Raw genomic sequence first — 22,632 nt, forward strand, 5'->3', positions numbered from 1 at the left:
TGGTTGACGATGTTATGGGGCACCAGTATAGATACAACCTGGCATTGGTTTACACCATTATTCAGATACTGGTTGGCACCACTGTATGTTATTGGGGCACTATGATTGGCACTGGTTGTCATTCTTATGGGCACTATAATGGAGATCCACATTCTCATGGGCACTGTAATGGAGATCCTGTGTCAGGGCACACTGGCTGATACAGTGCACTAGTTGGCAGTGCTATATACTGTTATAGAGATACTGGTTGATACATTGCTTGAAGTAATTTTGGAGGCACTGTGACATATTAATAAAACACGTGAAAATTTCCCCTTGTAAAATCCTTTTCAATGATTCACCAAACAAACGTGACAGACATAACACCAACTATTCATTTCGAATCTGAAACGAATATAACAATAAGGTGTAAATGTAGTTTGTTTCTGTCCCCGTTCCGCGGCCATTTTCCTGAAGTCTGCTCCGTTCAATATAATGAGGCTTTGACGACAACAAAATGTCCACCAACGGAGAGCTATGGAAACGCTTAGTTCTCTAGATGTGGGCGGTCCTGGAGGGGGTAAGGTAACTGAGGTGGGAGGGATGAGGAGAGGAGAGTGTGATGCCAGGCTGGTTACAGCGGAGATCTGAGGAGGAGGATGAGGGAGGACATGGCGGGGCGGCTTGTCACCGGACTGCTGTCTGTTATATGGATGGCCGTCATGGCGGCCGGCACTAGAGGTCAGTAACTACGTGAGTGTGTGAGTCCGCGGCGCTGTGCCCACCTGTGCCGAGGAGATGTATACAAGCCTACGCAAAAGCAAACATGATTGGCTGCTCTATCAACCAATCACATTGCTGCTTTCATTTTTCACTCTGACGTACACAAATGAGGGCTGCATTCTGATTGGTCGGTATGGAGACTTCCTCCTGGTGTCCAGGAAATAGGGTTATAATAGAGACTAAAAGGGGAAAAAAGTGTGACTATATATAGATGTCTGCTGTAACACCCCAGCAAAAAATTCCTTAAAACATGTATTTTTTTAAAGGCCTACAGCTTTTCTATATGACCAGGAGCGTTCCTCGCCCACTATGTCCTACAGATTGTAAGCTCTTGGGCACACAGACCATCTATCATAGATTCAATGTCATCTATATAAACCCACTTTTTATATGTAATTTTTATTCTCCAAAATCTAACCAATTTTTTTCCCGCCCCATTTCACCAGAGACTGCAGCTCCTCCCTATGTCCGTATCTCATCCAGAGATGCATTGGTAACGGTTGATACTTCACACCAAGGCTTCGGTACATGGCACATTATTCTCAGAAGAAATGGTTCCTCTGAGGAGGTAAGTAAAGGGGTTTAAAGGGGTTCTTTAATTTCACATGTTGCTGGCCTGTCAACTGGATAAGTCATCAATATCTGATCGTCAGGGCACTAACCACCAGCACCCTCTCTGATCAGCCGCCACCAGATCTACACTGTGATGGGAGTCAGAAGTAGACAGCTCTGTTCACTGTGTAGTAGCCATTCTGGGTAACTGCAGCTCCATTCAGTGTGTAGTAGCCATCCTGGGTAACTGCAGCTCCATTCAGTGTGTAGTGGCCATTCTGGGTAACTGCAGCTCCATTCAGTGTGTAGTGGCCATTCTGGGTAACTGCAGCTCCATTCAGTGTGTAGTGGCCATTCTGGGTAACTGCAGCTCCGTTCAGTGTGTAGTGGCCATTCTGGGTAACTGCAGCTCCGTTCAGTGTGTAGTGGCCATTCTGGGTAACTGCAGCTCCGTTCAGTGTGTAGTGGCCATTCTGGGTAACTGCAGCTCCGTTCAGTGTGTAGTGGCCATTCTGGGTAACTGCAGCTTCGTTCACTGTGTAGTGGCCATTCTGGGTAACTGCAGCTTCATTCACTGTGTAGTGGCCATTCTGGGTAACTGCAGTTCCATTCAGTGTGTAGTAGCCATCCTGGGTAACTGCATCTCCATTCACTTCGTAGTGGCCATCCTGGGTAACCGCAGCTTCATTCACTGTGTAGTGGCCATTGCCACCAGGGCATGCCACCGCCACCCTGCCAATTAGCCCCCACCATCACGCTAATTTCAAAAACCCGCCGCTCCTGCCTCTCTCCGCTACCAGAGTCACTGCTGCCGGGATTCGAGGTACAACTCTCTACACCACCGGCACGCCTATCAGTAGCTGTGAGTTTGCAGGGTACTCAAGGTATCCCTTTTGCATATACTGACGCAGGTCTATATACAACACCAGGTCCGGCACAGTGTACATGAAGGAGACTGCCCCAGTATGTATATACTGTGGTAGTGCAGTGTCTGTGTACACTGTGCCAGCCCTGGTGCTCTATATATCCCTGCTGCACTGCCACAGTATATGCAGAGTCTATATATACTGTGGCAGTCTCCTCCATGTACACTTACAGCCCTGGTGCTGTGTATACAGACATTACATTGCCACAGTATACAGTCACAGACAGCTCTCTTCTTTTTACCTTTATGGCATGGAATGGGGTTACCTCAGGAAAGCATAAGGATAGGTAGAGGTAGATTTCAACAAAAAAATAAAAATAAAATCGAGTTTTAAATCGGGAATCGTTCAAATTTTTTTTAAAATAGAGATTTTGGTTTTTGGCCATATCACCCAGCCCTACCTTACCATATACTGTGATGTTATTATATGTGCCTTTTATAATGTGCAGGTTTTAGATTTCTTAACTGCCGCTCCATTCACTGTGTAGTGGCCATCTTGGGTAACTGCCGCTCCATTCACTGTGTAGTGGCCATTTTGGGTAACTGCAGCTCCATTAAAGGGGTATTCCAGGAAAAATTAACTAGTAGGAGATCGCTGGGGGTCCGACCTCTGTGCCCCCCACTGATCTCTGTGTTGGGCTCTGCCGGCTCTGTTACGAATAGAGCCACAGGTATTGCGCGAACTCAAGGCTCTTTTCATTCCAATGGAGCCGGCGGAAAGAGCCGAGTACAGCGCTCTTTCTGCGTACTCTGTGTAACTGCAGCTCCATTCACTGTGTAGTGCCCAAAAGCAGCTGAGCTCCCAATGACTGAGATGCAGTTACCAGGCACTACACAATGAATGACACTGCCTGCTTTTGTCCTCATTTAATGTGGATATACCAGTTGTTAGCTTCCAGTGATTTATATATTGAAGGCCCATCCTGGCAATGGACCATCAGTATGTGGAGTTAGAGATACCATATGGACCAGGAATACCCTGACACCTCATTACCCAACAGAGGCCACAGGGGTGTCATCTCTTGCACTGCATGGCATAGGTCAGGATTGGTGGTAAAGTATAGAAGAGGCTTGTATACCATTTTATTGAGGAAAAGGCAGTAAAAAAACATATATGGTATTAATGTACAGTGAAACCTTGGATTACGAGCATAACTGTTTCTGGATCCATGACTCTAATCGAGATCACTCGTATAACAAAGCAAAATGGATGGATTAAAATGCAGATAATTTGTTACACAATTCTTACATAATTATAATACTAATGGCAGAGAAGGGGGGATTACAGCTACTGTATGGTTATCTCCTCCATGCAGTCCTGGACCCTGATGCAAGTAGCGGCCATGCAGGTCACCCAACTGGGAGTCAGGTGACCTACACGGCCGTTGCTTGCATTAGGGTGCAGGACTGTGCGCTGTGTTGGATGACCTGTGCGGCCACTGCAGGGTTGAGTAGTTCAATATAAGACGCCAACACTTTATTTTGGCTTTAATTAAAATACAGACATCTTACCCCATAGTGTGGCACAACACAGGGGTACTGATGTGCGCTCTTGACAGTTAACACAGCGTTCACCACCAATTTGTATACTCAGGTGTGTAAATCACAATTAACCAGCATCTGGTGTATGCACATAAACCTGCTATGTTCCAAACCAACAAATAACTACAATTATACGTTGCATTTCACATTGTAAAGATACACGATAAAGACCAATGTATTTAATATACTGAAGAAAATTAAAGGGATATACAGACTACTATTACTTGGTTATGTATAATCACATGCGTTCTTGTTTTTAATAATGGATGAGTAATGTATATTGTATATATTCATGCCTGTCGGCATTCTCACACCCAATGTAAATTGCCAACAGGCTTCTCAATTGGCCAGCATGTTCCTGTATAAAGTGTAAAGAGGTGATTCCCGTAATATCATCATTATGTTCTAGTTTTCCTCATTACTTTCTGCTCTGTGTAATGTGTTACCCAATATTGGCTTTCGATACATTTACTATTTTGGCCATGCAATTGTGAGTCCAAAAATATAATTATATCCTAATACAGGAAGTGTGATGTGTCTCCCATACCACTGTTTGTGCAATACTTAAAGGGGAACTGTCAGCAGGTTAGACAAGGTTAACCTGCTGATACTCTCCTACAGTGTACAAGGCACCAAGGAGGATGGTATGTGTCTTACCTTCCTCCTCAGTGCATTTTCTATGCTTTTTACAGTGTAATTCTTGGTCCAGAGCACTATTAGGAGTACTGCCCCACCCCCAGAATGTCAGCCAGCCCACTCGTTCTAATGATAATCAATGGAGTAGGCTGGTTCTCGCTCTGGGGAATGGGACAGTGCTCCTAACGGTGCTCCGGACCGAAGATTACTCTGCTAACAGTGCTGGAACAACCCCGAGGAGGAAGGTAAGACACATACCATCCTCCTCTGCTCTCCGTGCACTGTAGGGGGGGACTATCAGCAGGTTTGATTTTTCTAACCTGCTGATAGTTCCCCTTTAAATAGTAACAGCTACAATCCTAAAGTTTATACACTTCCAAAATTCCAAAGAAATATGTAGGGAGTTCTAATAGAAAATTGAAAACTAAAACATATTATTGATAATACAGTAAAACCCTACGGACAAAAACCTGTAGCCTCTTGACACATGCAGAACAATGCTGGCCCATGTGCCAAGTAAAAAAATCTATGTCATTGAAAAATTGTATGCCAGAGTACAGGGTGGTGCACAATTGAGAAGCCTGTTGGCAATGCATGTTGGGCACGAGAATGCCGGCAGGCATGAATATACGAAAGAGTTAAAAAAAAATGAACGCATGTGATTATTAGAGATGAGCGAACCTGGAGCATGCTGGAGTCCATCCGAACCTGAACTTTCGGCATTTGATTAGCGGTGGCTGCTGAAGTTGGATAAAGCCCTAAGGCTATGTGGAAAACATGGATATAGTCATTGGCTGTATCCATGTTTTCCAGACAACCTTAGAGCTTTATCCAACTTCAGCAGCCCCAGCTAATCAAATGCCAAAAGTTCGGATTCGGATGGACTCGAGCATGCTCAAGGTTCGCTCATCTCTAGTGATTATACATAACCAATGAAACAAGCACTGCGAAATCTGTTGGCGCTCTATAAATAATTGTGATTTACAAACCTGGGTATATAGATTGGTGGTGATCACTGTGTTGTCTGTGATTAAGAGCGTGCATGCATTTGATCAGTACCCCTGTGGTGTGCCGCACTATGGTGTAACATGCCCGTAATTTAACCAAAGCCAAAAAAAAGTATTGATGTTTTATCGGACAGCTGGATCATTTGTTTCTGATATTGGACGTTGCATATTGGCTGAATGTGGACCTGTGTATTGGAGAAAACGCAAGGGTGAGCTGGCTTTCACTTGTTACTATGGCCATGTAGTCACCTGAGGTACTGACCAGCTCTTTACCACCGCCTGTGCATGAATCCAAGCTGCGTGGCTCCATGACATCGCTAGGAATTGTATATATTGGTAGTTGAGTTATTCCGTAGTGACTTCTAGAATCTTGTTACAGAGACGTGTTGGTGGCAACTGGCCAGAGATTGAGCGAAGTCAAGGAGAGGAGTGCTCAGCCACGTGTGATAATGATAATATAATACTAGTGATAATGTCACTATTACAAAACGATTTTAAAATCAGATCTGTTTTCCTTCAGAAACACTGCCACTCTTGTCTTCAGTTTTTGTGTGGTAGTGCAGCTCAGTTCTATTAAAGTTAATGTAGCCATGCTGTAATACCACACGCAGCCTGAAGACAGGGGTGGTGCTATTTTTAGATGAAAAGACACAGATAACCCCTTTACTACTTTTTTTTTTATTTTTTTTAGAAATATGAACATGTCATAGGGCTCCCTTACATCATTTCACCAAGTGACCTCCTTCCTGAGCAAACATATTGTGTGAGGGTTCGCAAATATTACAGCAATATAACTACCCCAGAGGAATGTTTTACAGCGCCCACCAAAGGTAAGATAGTGAAATTGTGTTATAAACTATTCTTGCCCATTTTTCCAGCAGTTATTAAGGGCTGAGGCCCCATATACACATCCATGGCAGTTTTCACGGTCAGAAAATACTGACCAGGAAGCCTTTCAGGAGGCTTTAGGAAATAGTATTTTCTGACCGTAAAAACTGAAAGTAAAAAAATAAAAGCACATACTTAGGCCTTGTTCACACGTTCAGTGAATTTCTGGTCCACATAAAGGTCGGCTATTTTTACTCCTTGATCTGTGAAATATGGTTCATATTTGCATTTCTGTTGCATCCTTATCCGCATCAACAACAATGTTGAACTGTTTAAAATTATTTTAGATTTGAGCCGCATTTTTCACGGACCTCACAGATGTGACGTCCGCAAAAACACAAACCCCATAGACTATTGGTATTCCATACTGCAGTCATAATCTGCACTAGGACATTTTTTTTTTTGCTATTTTTTTTGCAGCACAGATTTTGGATCTGCAATAGAATGGACTGTGTAAATAGCTCAATAGAAATCAATGGGCAATACGTTTATCTGCAATCACTGACAACTGTGCGAGACGTGTGAATAAGGCCTTACTAGCTGCACCACTCTTGATCTTATCTTCTCTGCTGGTGTGCTGGAACGATTTTTGTGCACAATAATCATAATCTGTAAGACGGCCCTTAATCTGGGCTTACAATTGTCCTGTGACTTCTTGTGCTTGCGGGAAATGTCCATGCAGTAGGTCACTGGCACCATAAGTGACTGGCCTTAAAGGAGAAGTTCAGTGAAAATTTTTATTAAAGTGTTGCATTGCCCCCCAAAAGTTATATAAATCACCAATCTTGTTTTGTATTATGACTATTGTTGGGTGTCTCCGTTGAGACGTACATGTGGATTTTGTCCCATGGGAGTCTTTTATGGCCCCATGCTTCTCTATGGGTTGGAACTGCCGGTTTATCACTTTTTTTTTTTTTTGATGTATCAACTATAAATAGGAAATTGAGCGCTGTGACGCTGGTTTATGTGAACTGCTTGTCTATGCTCAAATAAAAATGATACTTAAAAAAAAAAGTTATAAAAATCACCAATATACACTTATTATGGGAAATGCTTATAAAGTGCTTTTTTCCCTGCACTTACTACTGCATCAAGGCTTCACTTCCTGGATAAAATGGTGATATCACTTCCTGGATAACATGGTAATGTCACTTCCTGGATAACATGGTGATGTCACTTCCTGGATAACATGGTGATGTCACTACCTGACTCCCAGAGCAGAGGGATGCTCAGTGTCCCTTCAGTGCCCTGTGTCCCTCAGTGTCCCCCTCCTTTAAGGCTGTATTACACACCACAATATTGAGGGGGAAGTGAGCACCGACCTGTCAGTTCAGCGCTCACTTCCTCCTAGTTCCCCACTCATTGCCTGTGTTATTACATGCACTGGCAGTGAGCAGGGAGCTGCAGAAGGGGCTGCCCAATCGATCCTTAGATTGTTCAGGCTGCCCATGGAGCAGGTAATCAGCCAAGTACGGCCCATAATCATTTTGTGTAATGGGGCCTTTAGCCAGCGGCCATTTCCTGCAAGAAAAAGGTGTCAGAGGATGAGGGGAGCTGAGATCTGGCTGAGTTAGGATGGCAGCTGCCGATTTTCTTGTATTAATAGCACACGGAATCCATTGTAAAAGAAATCCTGTTATCCACAAATGTAAATGTAATGCAAGTGTATACATTTAATGATTTCTAACATCACCGAGCCCGCTGTTCTATCAGCACATCTATCATTTCCATGACATAATTATTTTTTTACAATTTAATAACGACTAAGGATTTAATTGTAAAGTCTTTGTCTTGTCTTACAGGACCACCTTATAATCTGAGCATGGACGCATGGGACACAACATACCTGCTGAACTGGTACTGGGACTTTAACCAGTCTCCAAATGCCACATTTTCTGTGGAAAAGTGGTAAGTGCTCAGGATCACAGCTTTACCATCCATGATCTACTCCAAACTAGAGCAGGATAATGTGCCAGCCCCATACGTCTCTAAATCTCACTTTATCCTATGTGTAGAGAAGAAAAAAAAATGGAAGAGGAAGGGGGTAAAAACTATTTACTGGTACTTAAAGGAGTACTCCAGGGAAAAAATGTTTTTAGTTCAATTGGTTCCATAAAGCTATACAGATTTGTAAATGATAAAAAAAATCTCCAGTCTTGCAGTACTTATCAACTGTTGTATGTCCTGCATGTGTATTCTTTCCAGTCTGACACTGTGCTCTCTGCTGCCACCTCTGTCCAGGTCAGGAACTCTTCAGAGCAGTAGAAAATTCCTATAGAAAATCTCTCCTGCTCTGGACAGTTCCTGACATGGATAGAGGTGGCAGCAGAGAACACTGTGTCAGAATGGAAGGAATACACCTGCAGGACATACAGCAGCTGATAAGTGCTGGAAGATTTGATTATTTTTTAAAAAAATTAAAGTAGTTTATAGATCTTTGGGCACCAGTTGGTTTGAAAACAATGTTTTTTTTTTTTCTCTGGAGTGCCCCTTTTAAAATTGCTTACATCATGGGCTGCATTTTCAGTGTGATGGGTTGTCTGGGAATACAACAAGAGTCAGATATTAAGAAACAGCGCCACCCCCCTCCATAGGAATATTCTGGTATTGCTGTTCAATTAACTTTACTTACATAATTCTTTTATTTTTGGTTGTTGTAGATTTGTCATGCAGAAGTCTAGTCTTTTATTAAGTGTAGCCTAATATGAGTGAAGAGAACATGGCGCTCTCAGCCAACTGAATGATGATGAACTATTAACAATCTCCTTTTCTTTTAGCACATTTGTGGGCAACTGCGATAAGATAAAGGGCTGTGAAAATATAACAACCACTCAGTGCCTCTGCTCTGATTTGCGTTTTAATGGAAACTGTATCCTCCGTGTCTCTGTATATGACGGCAAAAGAGCAGAGAAGAGCTCTAATGTTATCGAGTTCACACCATACAAAGAAAGTAAGTGCTGTCATTCATATGATCGTACAATCTATAGTCTCTGTGCTCATCTATTATATGTATACAGCTGGTCACAGGAGCTGAGGGCCACAGATAGAATGGGCCAAGTTAAAGCTGGTCCTCCATATTTAGTAACAGCTGAATTTTGGTTGAGCCAGCCGACTCTCTAATGTTCATTTTGGTTTCCCGACTTTACTGTGACGGATGATGTCAGGTGAGAGAAGCATTGGGAAGGTAGATAGCGATGCCTGGCAGTGGCTTATATCTCTACTCCAAACACATGCATGATTATCTGGAATAAAACAGATGCAAGGAGCTTCTGGGGGGGTCCCCATAGCAGCGTGCATGCGTTTAAGCCATCAGCTGCCGGAATCCTGCTAGTCTGAACCTTCAATCAGCAATGAGAGGTGGGAAAACTCCTTTAACAACAGTTAAGAGTTTGCTTTACAGCTGTCACATGGACCATAGGAACCTGTAGTCTAGAGCAAACTCATTGACTTCTATGGGAGAGTGTTGTGGACCTATGCAGGGAGAGAGAGAAGGGGAGCGGTGACAAACGCCTATTTTAAATGGTCTGATCCAGTGTTATCTATACATAAAATCTTGATTTAAACAGTAGGTAATTTTCTGATGACATATTTCCTTTAAAACGAATGTACTGGTAGGTGCCACGGTCCTTTTTTTTTTTTTTTTTTAAACCGTGGCCCGGTTCCTGTGCACAGCGCCAGTCAATTTCAAGTCACCGACATGACTGAAGCATGCCTGCCCCCAGTGAGAGGAACCTCACCCCCCCCCCCCCCCCCCGTGACGCGGATCCCTTGATTCTAATGATTGACATTTATTGATTTAACATCTATTGATGTTAAAATCTTAAAGCAATGTACTTGCTGGTACATTCACTTGAAGAAACCTGTTCAGATTACTGATACAATTCTTAAAGGGGTTATGCTTAGATGCAAACTTGTGTAGCAGACTGATTGATGGGGTCTTGGTGATGGAACAGAGCAGCAGCGCACATGAGCAGCCAGGGCTCCGTTTTTTTTTTCTCTGTGGGGCTTCAAACATTGCAAAGTGCTGAGCTCCATTCATTTGGGGAACACTTGTCCGCTGTTCTTAGAATCAGTGGCGGTTCCAGTGCTCTGACCCCTACCCATCAGCTACTTATTCCCTACACATGGAATTGGTGGTAACTTTGCATCCTGGGATATTTTTATTACAGGGCTTATAATAAAAAATGCATTTAGTAATACACAGTAAAGGGAGTAAACACCAGAAAACTGCCAAAAAGCAGTAAAAACAGCTGGTAGTTTTGGGGGCATTTTCCAGCCAAAAAAAACACCATGAAAAATTTGTGTCTGATGGAAACCTTAATGGTGTTAAGCATTTAATGCCGCCTCTTGTAGATGGAGGAAGGCCACTTTACGTATATACTAAATGCATACATAACTGTAAAATGTTAATTTGTAGAAAAAAAGGGTGAATAAATTGTCAAATAAATAAACAAATAGACAATGGTCAAATATTCTGATTGGTGGAGGTCCAGTTGTTCAAACCCCCACTGATCACTAGATAGAGCTGGGAATAGCGAGTGTTTATGTGCCTCAGTCCTCAACGGCCTTTCCTGTCTCCTATACAGGACAGGATTCTATAGTAGAGCTATGGAGCTGTGTGGTGAATGTTGGCTCTAATTCCATGAACTCGGTAGCATCCATAGACCCTTGGCACGCCCTAGTCTTACTATTATCACCCACTATAGATGGTACAGTGGCTCAAGCACAATTTAAAGGGACTGTACCATTAGGCCTGGGCTGAAGCACTGGAGGCGGGCTGACCCATCCCTAGTGGGAGGAAACCTCTGCCCCTCTATGACACTGCTCCATTAGAATCAATGGAGCTTTATCATAGAGGAACGGGGGTTTCCTCCCATTGGAGGTGGGTCAGCCCGCCTCCAGTGCTTCAGCCCAGGCTTAATGGTACAGTCCCTTTAATATCCACAGACATCTGCTTCTGGTAAGGAGATCACATATAGTAACTCTATCCATTCTCCTACACCAGGGATGGGGAATCTGTAGCCCTCCAGCTGTTGGAGACTGGAGGTGGATAGCAAAGCTTTGGGTGTCCAGGCATAATGGGAATTGTAGTTTTACAACAGCTGGAGGGCCTAAGGGCCCTATTCCACCGGACGATTATCGTTAGCATAATTGTTAACGATTAACGATCTCAAACGACCGCTATTGCGAAAGACCTGAAAACGTTCACTCATTTCCATGGAACGATAATCGTTACTTATGATCGTAATTGCGATCGTTTCTTCTTCCGTATTTATTCGCTATTGCGTTCGTATCTATTGCGAACGACCGAATGATGTCTTATTCAATGCGAACGATTTGCGAACGAGCAACGATAAAAATAGGTCCAGGTCTTATAAAGCGATCAACGATTTCTCGTTCGGTCGTTAATCGTTAACTGCATTTCAACCGAACGATTATCGTTTAGATTCGAACGATTTAACGATAATCTAAACGATAATCGTCCGGTGGAATAGGGCCCTAAGGCTCCCTGCAATAATCCTATGAAATGCTGAACACGGAAGCTACACAAATATCTCCTTAGGGTACAAACCCACACACCGTATACACAGCAGATACGCAACAAATACGCAGCAGATTTGTTGGTACAGATTTGATGCTGTGTTCAGTTATTTAGATCTAATCTGCTGCGTATTTGCTGCGTATTTGCTGCGTATCGCAGCAGTAAATACGCTGCTTATACGGTGTGTGGGTTTATACCCTTAAAGCGACTCTGTACCCACAATCTGACCCCCCAAAACCGCTTGTACCTTCGGTGGCTGCTTTTAATCCAAGACCTGTCCTGCGGTCCGTTTGGCAGGGGATGCAGTTATTATTCCAAAAAAACTTTTAAACTGGCAGCCCGTGCCCTATGGGAGTGGCCTAGATTGTGTATGCATTAGGCTGATTGTGGGTACAGAGTCGCTTTAAGATGGGAATATCTCATATCAGAGCACTGCTAGCCGTATTTTATGGGTCTTTACCTGGCTGTATCTCCCCATTCAAGTGGTATCTATTATACAATACTGATGGCTTTCCCTAACTAATAGACCCAATGCTGCTGTTAGGGGGTAAAGGGGCCCATTGCCACCACCACCCAAATGTAGCATAAGCTTCCTTTTTTCCATTTGTCTTCCCAAGTCTGGTCAAAAGAATAAGCCTTGCTGCTTAACAAAGGGGGCTGTGTTTGTTTTTCAGACTTGCAAAGCCTTGGTAGTTTGGGACTCCACTAATGCTTAAAGGACACATATGCCAGAGCTGGGTAGCCAGGCGCCTGAAGTAAAAACATTGGGGCTTGGCCCACCTTATGATACAGCCTGGCTGCAGATTACAATGGTTATTCTCTCAGTAAGTCCCAGCTTTTCCTTTGCACCCAGTAACTTATATTGTTTTCCTTTCCATCTCTCCTGAAGTATCTAGATCTGGAGAAGCTTTTGGCACTTGCTCAGATTTTTTGACCCTTAAGATACAAGTTGTTTTGTGTTCTTGTTCTTCCATCAGAATGTTTATTTTTGCCTCCTTGCACACTGGATTGTTTTTTCACGCACCCCGGGGGATTAGAGCCTTGGACACGAAAACTAAAGGGATTCAATTGTCTATGAACTTTATTCACTTATTTATTGACTCTTGTTTACCATGGTTGAACATTCTACTGAGATGTTGTTTTAACTCTTTCATTTCTATATGTCACAACTTAGAGGGAACGCTGGCTGGTGGGACAATTGACCTCCTTTGGTCCTGCAAAACAAAAAGTAGCTAGGCTTAGGAATTAGAGCGAGGAAACCTTTTGTAAATGTTGTCACTTTTCTCAGCTGTTTTCGGGCCTCCTAAAGAGATAAAGATGCGAATTGTAGACCATGAACTGCACATTAATGTGAGCGCACCAGAAGGGTTCATTGATACAGACATTGAGAGTTTGTGTAAGTGGCGGACCCACCTGGAATATTGGATCAATTCCACACACAATTCGGAGGTAAGTCTTACACTTGTTACCTAGCAAGTCCTTCCCTAATAGAAAGCCTCCGGGTCCTGAAGGCTTTCCTATTGAATGCTATAAACGCTCCACAGTTTCCATTCTTATGTAAAAAGCCCTAAAAATTCTGATCCATTGGGATCCAACTCATTGAGGGCCTGTGTACCTCCTAAGGATTGACATAACAGCATTGGCCAAGATGCTGGCGACTTGCCTTTCCCAGATTGCAGACCAATCTGGAAAAAGCACACCTTAGTGTACAAGCCGGAGTGGAGATACACTTTATCCAGACTGATCCATTAGCAGCCACAAGTATCCAGGTATCTTATATGTATTCAGATCTCCAAAAGCTTTTCTTGAATAGGAACATGTGACAGGACTCTCCCCTATCCCTCTTTGCGATAGCCATTGGGCTGACAGTCTGCTGACAGACCTAAAGAGCCACCGATAAGGGAAGACTGTAGAACGTATGCACTTTGTGACTAAACAAATAGCATTTTAATGTCCCTGCCGCAGCTGCTAAAGAGTCAGAGAGGTGGGATCTTCCCCTGAACTCTCTGTAATTGGAGCCTCCCCTGTCTGACCTCTCACCAATGATTGAGCTGCTCCGTGTTGTATTTGACTCTATTCTAGAGCTGTCAATCAAACATTGGTGGGAGGGATGGACCCATTACTGGAAGATCCCGCCTCTCCGGCTCTTCAGCAGCTGCGGTTGAGACATTAGTACACCAAACTCAGACAGTCTTTAAATGCACCACATTTATCACAGTGTATCAGGCTGATAAATGGCGCCTCTAAAGCCATGCACCTTTTACTATGGCCATGGCCCTTTTACTTTTACAAAGGTGTCGAGAGCTAGTAAATATGGAGGAGAAAAAACGCAAAGGCAGAAGCTGGGGCGCCTTCTAGTGCAGTAATTAAGGTCAGCTTAAAATAAGCAGAAGAGGTGAACAGAGTGTATGCTCACCTGTACAGGTTGTACATATGTAGGCTCAATAGAACACCACAGCCGGCTACAGGTGCCTCACGGATAAACCGGGAGGTGAAGACAGTAGCAGTAGAGCAAATTCCCAGCAGCAACCAACTGGGACAGGAGAGAACCTTCCAAGCGAGCCTGGCGCAGGTGTAGGGATATCCAGTATATCATACACCACCAAGGAGAATCTCCAAGCGGTATAATATCATAACAAGCGGTATTTATTAACAGACGCAACGCGTTTCGGCTCACAAATAAGATAGAGCCTTCCTCAGGCATGTGCATACAACAACACTGACACACTTAAATACTTAACCACCATTAAGAAAACCGCAACCCACTTCTGGTTCACGCTGAGCATAAACGAAGTCCTTCACAGTGTAATCTGGGCGTCCTGCTCATCCCTCTATGGAATGTCCAGCAGTTCCAAACACAAGGGAAATAATACAGAAGTCTCTGGCACCTTATAAGTCCATTTTGCCGATCTTCAGAATGCCGGTGTCCTTCCCAGAGACTCCAATCATGTGACGCATCACATGGTTTCGATCACATGACTCATCACATGAGAGGCGCCGGTCATGTGACTACTTCGAAAGTTCTCAAACAGGAGGGACTAATTCCCGCCCCCTCCTCAAGTCTGCACTAGTCATATTCACAAAGGGAGTTAGGAAACATCCTGACGTAAAGTGACACAGTGCTTCTTAGTTCATTGTAGTAGTTCGAGAGCCAGCAATCCTACATCTATTATACACTGGGATATCAGTATATTAATGGTGGTTAAAGGGAACCTGTCACCCCCCGTACCGGGGTGACAGGCTCCCGACCCCCCGTTAGAGACCCCTATACTTACCTAATCCCGCCGGGTCCCGCTTCTGGATTCGGTCGGGTCCCGGAGATCTCAGCCGCTGCAGCCCGGCGCGCGCGCTGAGAGATGAGTCCAACGCTCATAGAGAATGACGGGAGAGTCCAGCGCTCCGTCATTCTCTATGAGCGTTGGACTCATCTGTCAGCGCGCGCGCCGGGCTGCAGCGGCTGAGATCTCCGGGACCCGACCGAATCCAGAAGCGGGACCCGGCGGGATTAGGTAAGTATAGGGGGCTCTAACGGGGGGTCGGGAGCCTGTCACCCCGGCACGGGGGGTGACAGGTTCCCTTTAAGTATTTTAGTGTGTCAGTGTTGTTGTATGCACATGCCTGAGGAAGACTCTATCTTATTTGTGAGCCGAAACGCGTTGCGTCTGTTAATAAATACCGCTTGTTATGGTATTATACCGCTTGGAGATTCTCCTTGGTGGTGTATGATATAGTAAATGTGGAGGAGGTCATATTAAGAGTCCAGACACATCAGTCTTGTTGGCTGTCAGATTAGGAATTATGTTTGATGCTTTATCCCGTATTCTAGGTAATGATTAAAGAAGATGATGAGCCAAGATTTAGGATAGATCCTCTGGAAGCCTCAACAACATACTGTGCGAAAGCAAAGAAGAGATGTCCAGACACGGTCGGGGACTACGGCAAGATTAGCACTCTGTACAGCCAGGTTTATTGCATCACAACAGGTGTGTAAATAGAAAAATAATGCATAATGTGTATATACAGACTGATATACACTAAATGACCCCTTTATCACAGCCCGCTGCCCTTTCATAATCTTCTCTTCCCTGTAAGAAGATTGGACCTGTGACCCTTGATGCAGGATAAAATCCAGTGATCTGTTTTCTGGAGTTTTATTGAAAATCCACATTAGATGATACAATCCAGCAATCCGAGTGACTTGGAGCAAGGTCTGGTCATTGGGGCTTGTTTAACTGAGGCCAGGCTTCTCAGCCAACCTTGTGGGGTTTTCTTTCTCAAATGAAGCAATTGAGAGGATACATAGAAAATTGCTAATAATCTAAAGGGGTCAGAGGAGGTTGTCAGAGATCATTCTGATGATGAGAGTCAGAGGAAACGGCAGCCAAAATGACACTTGTGTCTAGCTAACATGTCTCAATGCACAACTCAGTGATCCTTGGCACAGACGGATCCAGTTCTTTATTGAGATACATGGTTGGCCAGATAGACCCAGCTCTCTATGGATAAACATGGCTGGTCAGATGGATTCATATGTCTATGGATAAACATGGCTGGTCAGATGGATTCATATGTCTGTGGAGAAACATGGCTGGTCAGATGGATCTAGATGTCTATGGAGAAACATGGCCCAATCAGGTGCATTCAGATCCAGATGCAATACAAAATGATGGATAGTTAAAAAGATAGGGGCACTTTACTGCTATACTGTATATGTCCCCATACTGTTCCTGTTATGGACACAGACCGACCTTCCTTTTCTGTATTGATTCAGATCACCATAACATCCTATATGTCCTTCATTATCTGATTCTGTGTCTTTTCTGTCCTAGATCCCAGATCTTACTTGGTTGCATGGATAACCGGATTCACCATTTTGGGAATACTTGTTATTTCAGTCGTTTTTTACATCTGCTTATGTCCCTTAAGGCGTTACATAAAGCATATATTCTTCCCACCCACCAGAATGCCGTCATGCATTGAGAAGGTGAGTAACTTTATAGGAAAAGAGATGCGGAGTGTACGGCCCAGGACAGTAAGGGTCCTAGTACATGAAACGATTATCAGCCATACTTTTACCGACATTCCATCCAATAATCGTTTTGTGTTAAAGGGAACGATCAGCTGACATGCACGATGTTGGATGATCATTGTCTTTCAGCATGTTGTAAAATGACAATGGCGATCGCGACAGTCTGCTGCCTGTTGCTCTGTGTAATGGGAGCAGCAGGAGCAGACTACCACTCTCTTCTATGGCCTCTCCCTCATCACCCCACCCCCCACAGCTTGATGTCTGTGCACCCTGACCTGTGTATAGACTCTACATCTATATAAGCAAAGCAGATAATCTTGTTCCATTCAAAGACCAAAGGCAGAGATCTTAAAAAAAAACTGTGACAGACATCAGATTCGTAAAGGAGTACTCCAACTTAAAACAAGTATCCCCTTAAGGGTAGCTTCCCACACCGTATCGCAGCGGTTTTTATGCTGCGGATTTGCAGCAGATTTGATCTAAATAGCTGAACACAGCATCAAATCTGCTGTGAATCCTCTACGTGTGAATGCACCCATACACAGGAAACGGATAAGTGTCAGAATTTGCTGGTTACCTACAACCACCTTTGGCTGCAACATGGCAGCTTCCCTCATGCTTGCGTTATCATTGTTCAGTGCATAAGCCTTGTACAGATGTGCCCTGTCTAGATCTGTTCATTGTATGCTGGGATCCCCTAAAGTGTCATTTTATTCATCAGGGTTTTGAGGATTCCCCCTTGGACTGTATCAAGCATCCATTTTTACTACATGAAGAAGAGACCACGGACCGATGTCACATTGTCCAGGACTCTAATGCTGAAGGTTTGGTGCAAACGAACAATAAAAATACCTCTAAGGCACACAGCCAGGATTCTGGGAACTATTCAGTTGAGGGTCAGAGCGTAGAGGAGACAAACACCAGTGATCCCAACGTATAGCCATGGCCGACATCCTCGGAATTCTACATGCAACCATTTTGCCAACCAGACTAGAGGGCCCTAACCCTGATCTTTAGTTCTATTTCCCAGTCCTGCGTTGTTACAAAGGAGATGGGACCAAGTGGTGCAGGACATCTAATGATACTCAGGTATAGCCATGGCCAAACACAGAGGTCTCCTAGATGTTCAACACGTAATCATGGAGTACATTTGTTACAGAAGGGCCCATCCATGCACTTATCTGGGACCCCACTCTGCACAGGCTCCATTCTCTACCTCCGTTATACTAGGATACAGACATACCTTTACATGAAAGGCACAATGTTTTATATTACTCTTTGATGCAACAGTATACAGGTACAGTAAGACAATTGTCCCCATACGACTGCCGGTGTATTTCATGCAGAGGTTGTCATAATTGTGTCCTTCCCCTTGGAGCTTACAGTAAGAAGAAACTGGAATACTCTGAGGATATATAAGGAGAACATACCAACTCTATACACATTGCCTTGGTCACCTTTGAACCCATGTCTCCCACAAGACAACATAGAGCCTTGGTGTTGCCATTGTACTGTGTACTGTATGCAATGCAGGAAAGGGACTGAACCTCTACAACCACCTATATTCACCTGAGTCACGGCAAAGAACTCAACACGACAAGTGGAGCACCGTTTTTCTGATAGCCACCCCAGCACCCGGGTACTCAGAAGCTATATGAGCTTTGCAAACTGTTGTGGGCCTCCTTAGCTTTTACTTGCACCTGAATGGGGTTTCATTGCAATTCCCCACACTGCACTAGGTCAGAAGTTGATGCAAAACACCATCCTATATGCCATTCATGTTTACAGTTGGATGCTCCCTTTAATTGGTAACCAGTAGAGATGAGCAAATCGCTCGGAAATTCATTTCGCGAATATTCACACAAATTTACGAATATTTGTGAATTGCATAGAAACGAATTTCATTAAAAATAGTGGCAAGCAAATATGTTTGTACGAACATGCCGCTAATTGTCCGTATTCAACTATACAAACAATTTGATTGATGATCAGAATGGTTATAACAATCATTTTTAAACATGCGAATGTTTATCACGTGATGTACCCAACTGTGTAATGTACGCAACTGCGTATGTGCAAGCTAACATGGTTGTTTGCTATTGCAGCCGCCATGTTTGGCGAATTTGCGAAGCGAATCTGGTGAATTTGCGAAACGCTATGAGGCGAATCAAACACCCTATTCGCTGCGAATAGGAATTTGCTTATCTCTAGTGACTAGATATTGGCAATATCTGCAACGTTTTCTCTTATGTAGCATATACACCACATGATGCATACAGATGTAGCCTCTGCCATCATAATTTGAAGTGTGCTACTTTTTCCTGTTACGTGCCATGAAATATACTTAGAGGGGCAGTGACATGTCTAAGTCTGGACCCCCCAGTACTGTATGCATCATCGCTCACTGTGCATTTGCTGGCGAATGTAATGAGTGATCATGCACACAGTACAGTGTATGTAATGTATGCTGCTTATGTACATTGGTATGGATTGTGCTAAGGTACCATGGTGCCACGTCACCATGTCTGTATTGGCTGGGGCTACATCTGTATAACTGAATTTTATTTTCTCCATGTTAGACTTGTCTCGCCATGACTTACTTTCTTCTCAAAGTGACCACTATATAGGATTATGCTCATATGCTCAGGCCCTTACAGTAGACTGCTCTTTTAGGCTACACAGGCCTGTTTTAGTTCCTGCTCGGGAACTACAAAGCATGAGATTTTTTCGTAAAGCACCAAGACTGATGTTTTAGGCCCAAGAAAGATAGTGACAACAGGAAGTGCCATCACTCTTGGGACCTAATAGTTGCAGTTGTTCGCTTTCTTTCCAACCACTTAAGTTATAGCTGGTGTTAGACAGGAGCAGATTTTAAAGTGAATACCTCTTATACTGTAAATGCCACAAGGGACTGCTTTGATGAATCTCAGTTCGGGCAGCATGAAAGTGATGACTGGTTTCATTTAAGGGTACAAATATTCTTTGCCTATAAGCAAAGGGATAGGACCAATCCGTGCTCAGCCCCTTATGAGTCCTATAGTAAGTGAAAGGTCTTTGTGTCAGTGGTGTCAACCATAAGTCTTCCCCCCCATAGTAATACTGCAATAGATGTTACATCTATATAATCAGGTTTTAAATAAAAAATCCCGTAAGCAAATCCTTAAAATGGGCTCAGCAAGATTATAAAACGGTGTGCGCTGTCCGCAAAAAGCGCCAATGGCTGTATCTGGAAGTGCGGCTCTTCCTCACTCTTTAAAAATTGCAATATGCAGTAAAAAGGCAAGAGTGGGGATTTTTTGGATAAAAATCCAGACCCTATTTATTAAACCTGGGCAATCGGATTAATGCAACCCAGGTATCGCCACATGAGCATTGTGCTTTGGTAATACAATGCAATGCTACATAAAGTAATTTGCACTGAAGAAGCACCCTGGCAGTATTTGCCTATATACTACATCATGGGCTGTTATTAACAAATGATTTTGAATCTTATGTATACTTATTTTAGTTGATATGCCAAATGTGGAGAGACCACAATCTAGGCTCCATCTTCCCCTCTCATATAGTTCCCTTAAAGGGGTAGTGCAGCATTTAACATTTATTCACTAAATAACACACATTAAAAAGTTTATACAACTTTGTAATGGGTGTTATTTAAGTGAATGGCCCCCAACCCCCGTGTTCTTCGCACCCTGGAAGTGTGGTGCATTATACTCACGCAATCTCTGTTGACCCTGGCTGCCATCTTGGGTTGAACAAGTAATCTTCAGGAGGCCGGCCGGACCGCTCCAGCCGCTCAGCAATCTGACCCCCAGTAGAGCCCCAGATACTTACCCCGTCCTGCAAACGGGACTTGCAGGACAGGGTAAGTATCCGGGGCTTTACCTGGGGGGGGGGGGGGGGGGGGGGGGGGGGGTCAGAACTGGTGTACAGAAAAAGATCACATGACTCAGCTGCTAGAATATAAAGGGCTCAAAATGTATGCTACTGAGCTGGGTGGAAACAGATTACACTGCAGGAATAAAGTTAACATTATATGGCCAAATATTGTCTGAGTGCTTCTTTAAATACAGATGTCTTTTTTTATTTGAATGTAAAATGTGTTTTTTAAGAGATTGTATGTACATTAAGTATTTTTTTATTTGTGCGTGATAATACAAAAAGTGTTCACTAAAGATGTGTAAATACATTTTATTGCTTCCATGTGAAATATATATATATATATATATATATATATATATATATATATATATATATATATACACTGTATTTTTTCCCAATAAAAAGACCAGTGTGATATTTTGTCTTTTTATTCTTTTATCAGACAAATCAGAATGAGTATTATAAAAACATGAAGCCTTTCTTTTAGATATAGTGCCACTCTTGTTCATGGGCGGGGTATGGTATTGCAATAGAACCTAAATGCAATAGAAAAAACAGCATGGTGATATTTATGGAGGCTTCCAGAAACTGCACCATCCTTGTCCTCAGTTTGGTTGTGGCTTTGCTATTCAGTCCCATTGAATTGAATGGAGCTGCATTGTAATACCACACACATCCTGAGCACAAGGATGGCGCTGTTTTTGCTAATCTTGCTCATGTTTTTTCTAATCCTGGGTTAACTGCTTTGAGGGGGATTCTGACAAATGATTTATTTTATTTATTTTTGCTTTTGCTGTTTCCCTGATGTCCATAGACTGTGGTGTAGAATATGTTGGTGTGAAGGCAACTGTACTTTCGGGAACAGGAGGTCTCTTTGGGGGCATTAGTAGAAATCTGTGATGAAATGTGTTCTTCATTCCCTAGAGATGAGATTATTTAACATGTTCTGTATGGGCTTTCCTTGGTGCTGGACATAATCTTTACTTGATCCAAATAATATCTATATACTGGTACTCTGCTGCCAGTACTGCCAGTACACTGTTGTGGCTATGATGGGGCTGTTAATGGTGGGTGCCTATTGATGATAATGTCGTATCCACTGTATAATGCCATTATGTGTACAGCATATTTGTATTTGCTTTGTATAACAGCGTAAGGTGTGTACAGCATGGCATTTACTGTATGCACACCACTGCATGAAAATATTTTTTTCCTTTTCAATATAAAACTATGACTTTACTATAAATACCATTTCAATATCTCAGGGTAGATTCACACTATGGAACCTGAGTGTAGAATTTCCGATAGATTCCGTAGCTCGTACCCGTTCACGGCCACGCGCCTCTCCGCCAGTGCCATAGACACCATTCTATGCCTGGGTGGATTTCACATTCTACCCAAAGAATTGACATGTTAATTCTTTCGGCGAATAGCGGAATTGAGCCGCCCATACAATGGTGTCTATGGAGCCAGCGGAAAGGCGCGTAGCCGTGAACGGGTATGAGCTATGGAATCTGTCGAAAATTCTCAGCTGTGTAAACCTACCCTAAGTGTACAATCATTGGTTGGTTTTTACCAGGAAAGGATAACAATAGCTACAATAAAGTATAACAGTGTTATACAAAACAGGAAAACTTTAGTTACTGTAACAAAGCGTCATCCTATAGTATGTGAATCTTTTACATGAGAAGCTACACACAGCGGGTGGCTCTAATATGAACTGTTTAGTTGTAAAGTCGCTAGGTGGTCACAAGATACAGAAAAGAAGAACTGAAGAACAAACTAGACTAGAACAAGGAACTGGAACACAAAAAGGCTTTAAACCACAGTTGTCAAAGCTTTGGCTCTCCAGCTGTTGCAAAATTAC

General features: G+C 43.2%; 1 protein-coding gene across 1 annotated transcript; it reads left to right on the forward strand.

The window, feature by feature from the left end:
- The first annotated feature begins 569 nt into the window (after window positions 1-569).
- On the forward strand, window positions 570-20,737 carry LOC138767642 (interferon alpha/beta receptor 1-like). Its single transcript, XM_069945289.1, has 9 exons — window positions 570-720; window positions 1,209-1,330; window positions 6,116-6,254; window positions 8,115-8,220; window positions 9,090-9,262; window positions 13,143-13,303; window positions 15,681-15,837; window positions 16,684-16,838; window positions 17,605-20,737. The coding sequence occupies exons 1-9, from the start codon at window positions 639-641 to the stop codon at window positions 17,821-17,823; spliced, it is 1,314 nt and encodes a 437-aa protein (XP_069801390.1). The 5' UTR covers window positions 570-638; the 3' UTR covers window positions 17,824-20,737.
- Window positions 20,738-22,632: the final 1,895 nt, after the last annotated feature.

This window comes from Dendropsophus ebraccatus, chromosome 11 (assembly GCF_027789765.1).
Source record: "Dendropsophus ebraccatus isolate aDenEbr1 chromosome 11, aDenEbr1.pat, whole genome shotgun sequence".
Classification (NCBI taxonomy): domain Eukaryota; kingdom Metazoa; phylum Chordata; class Amphibia; order Anura; family Hylidae; genus Dendropsophus; species Dendropsophus ebraccatus.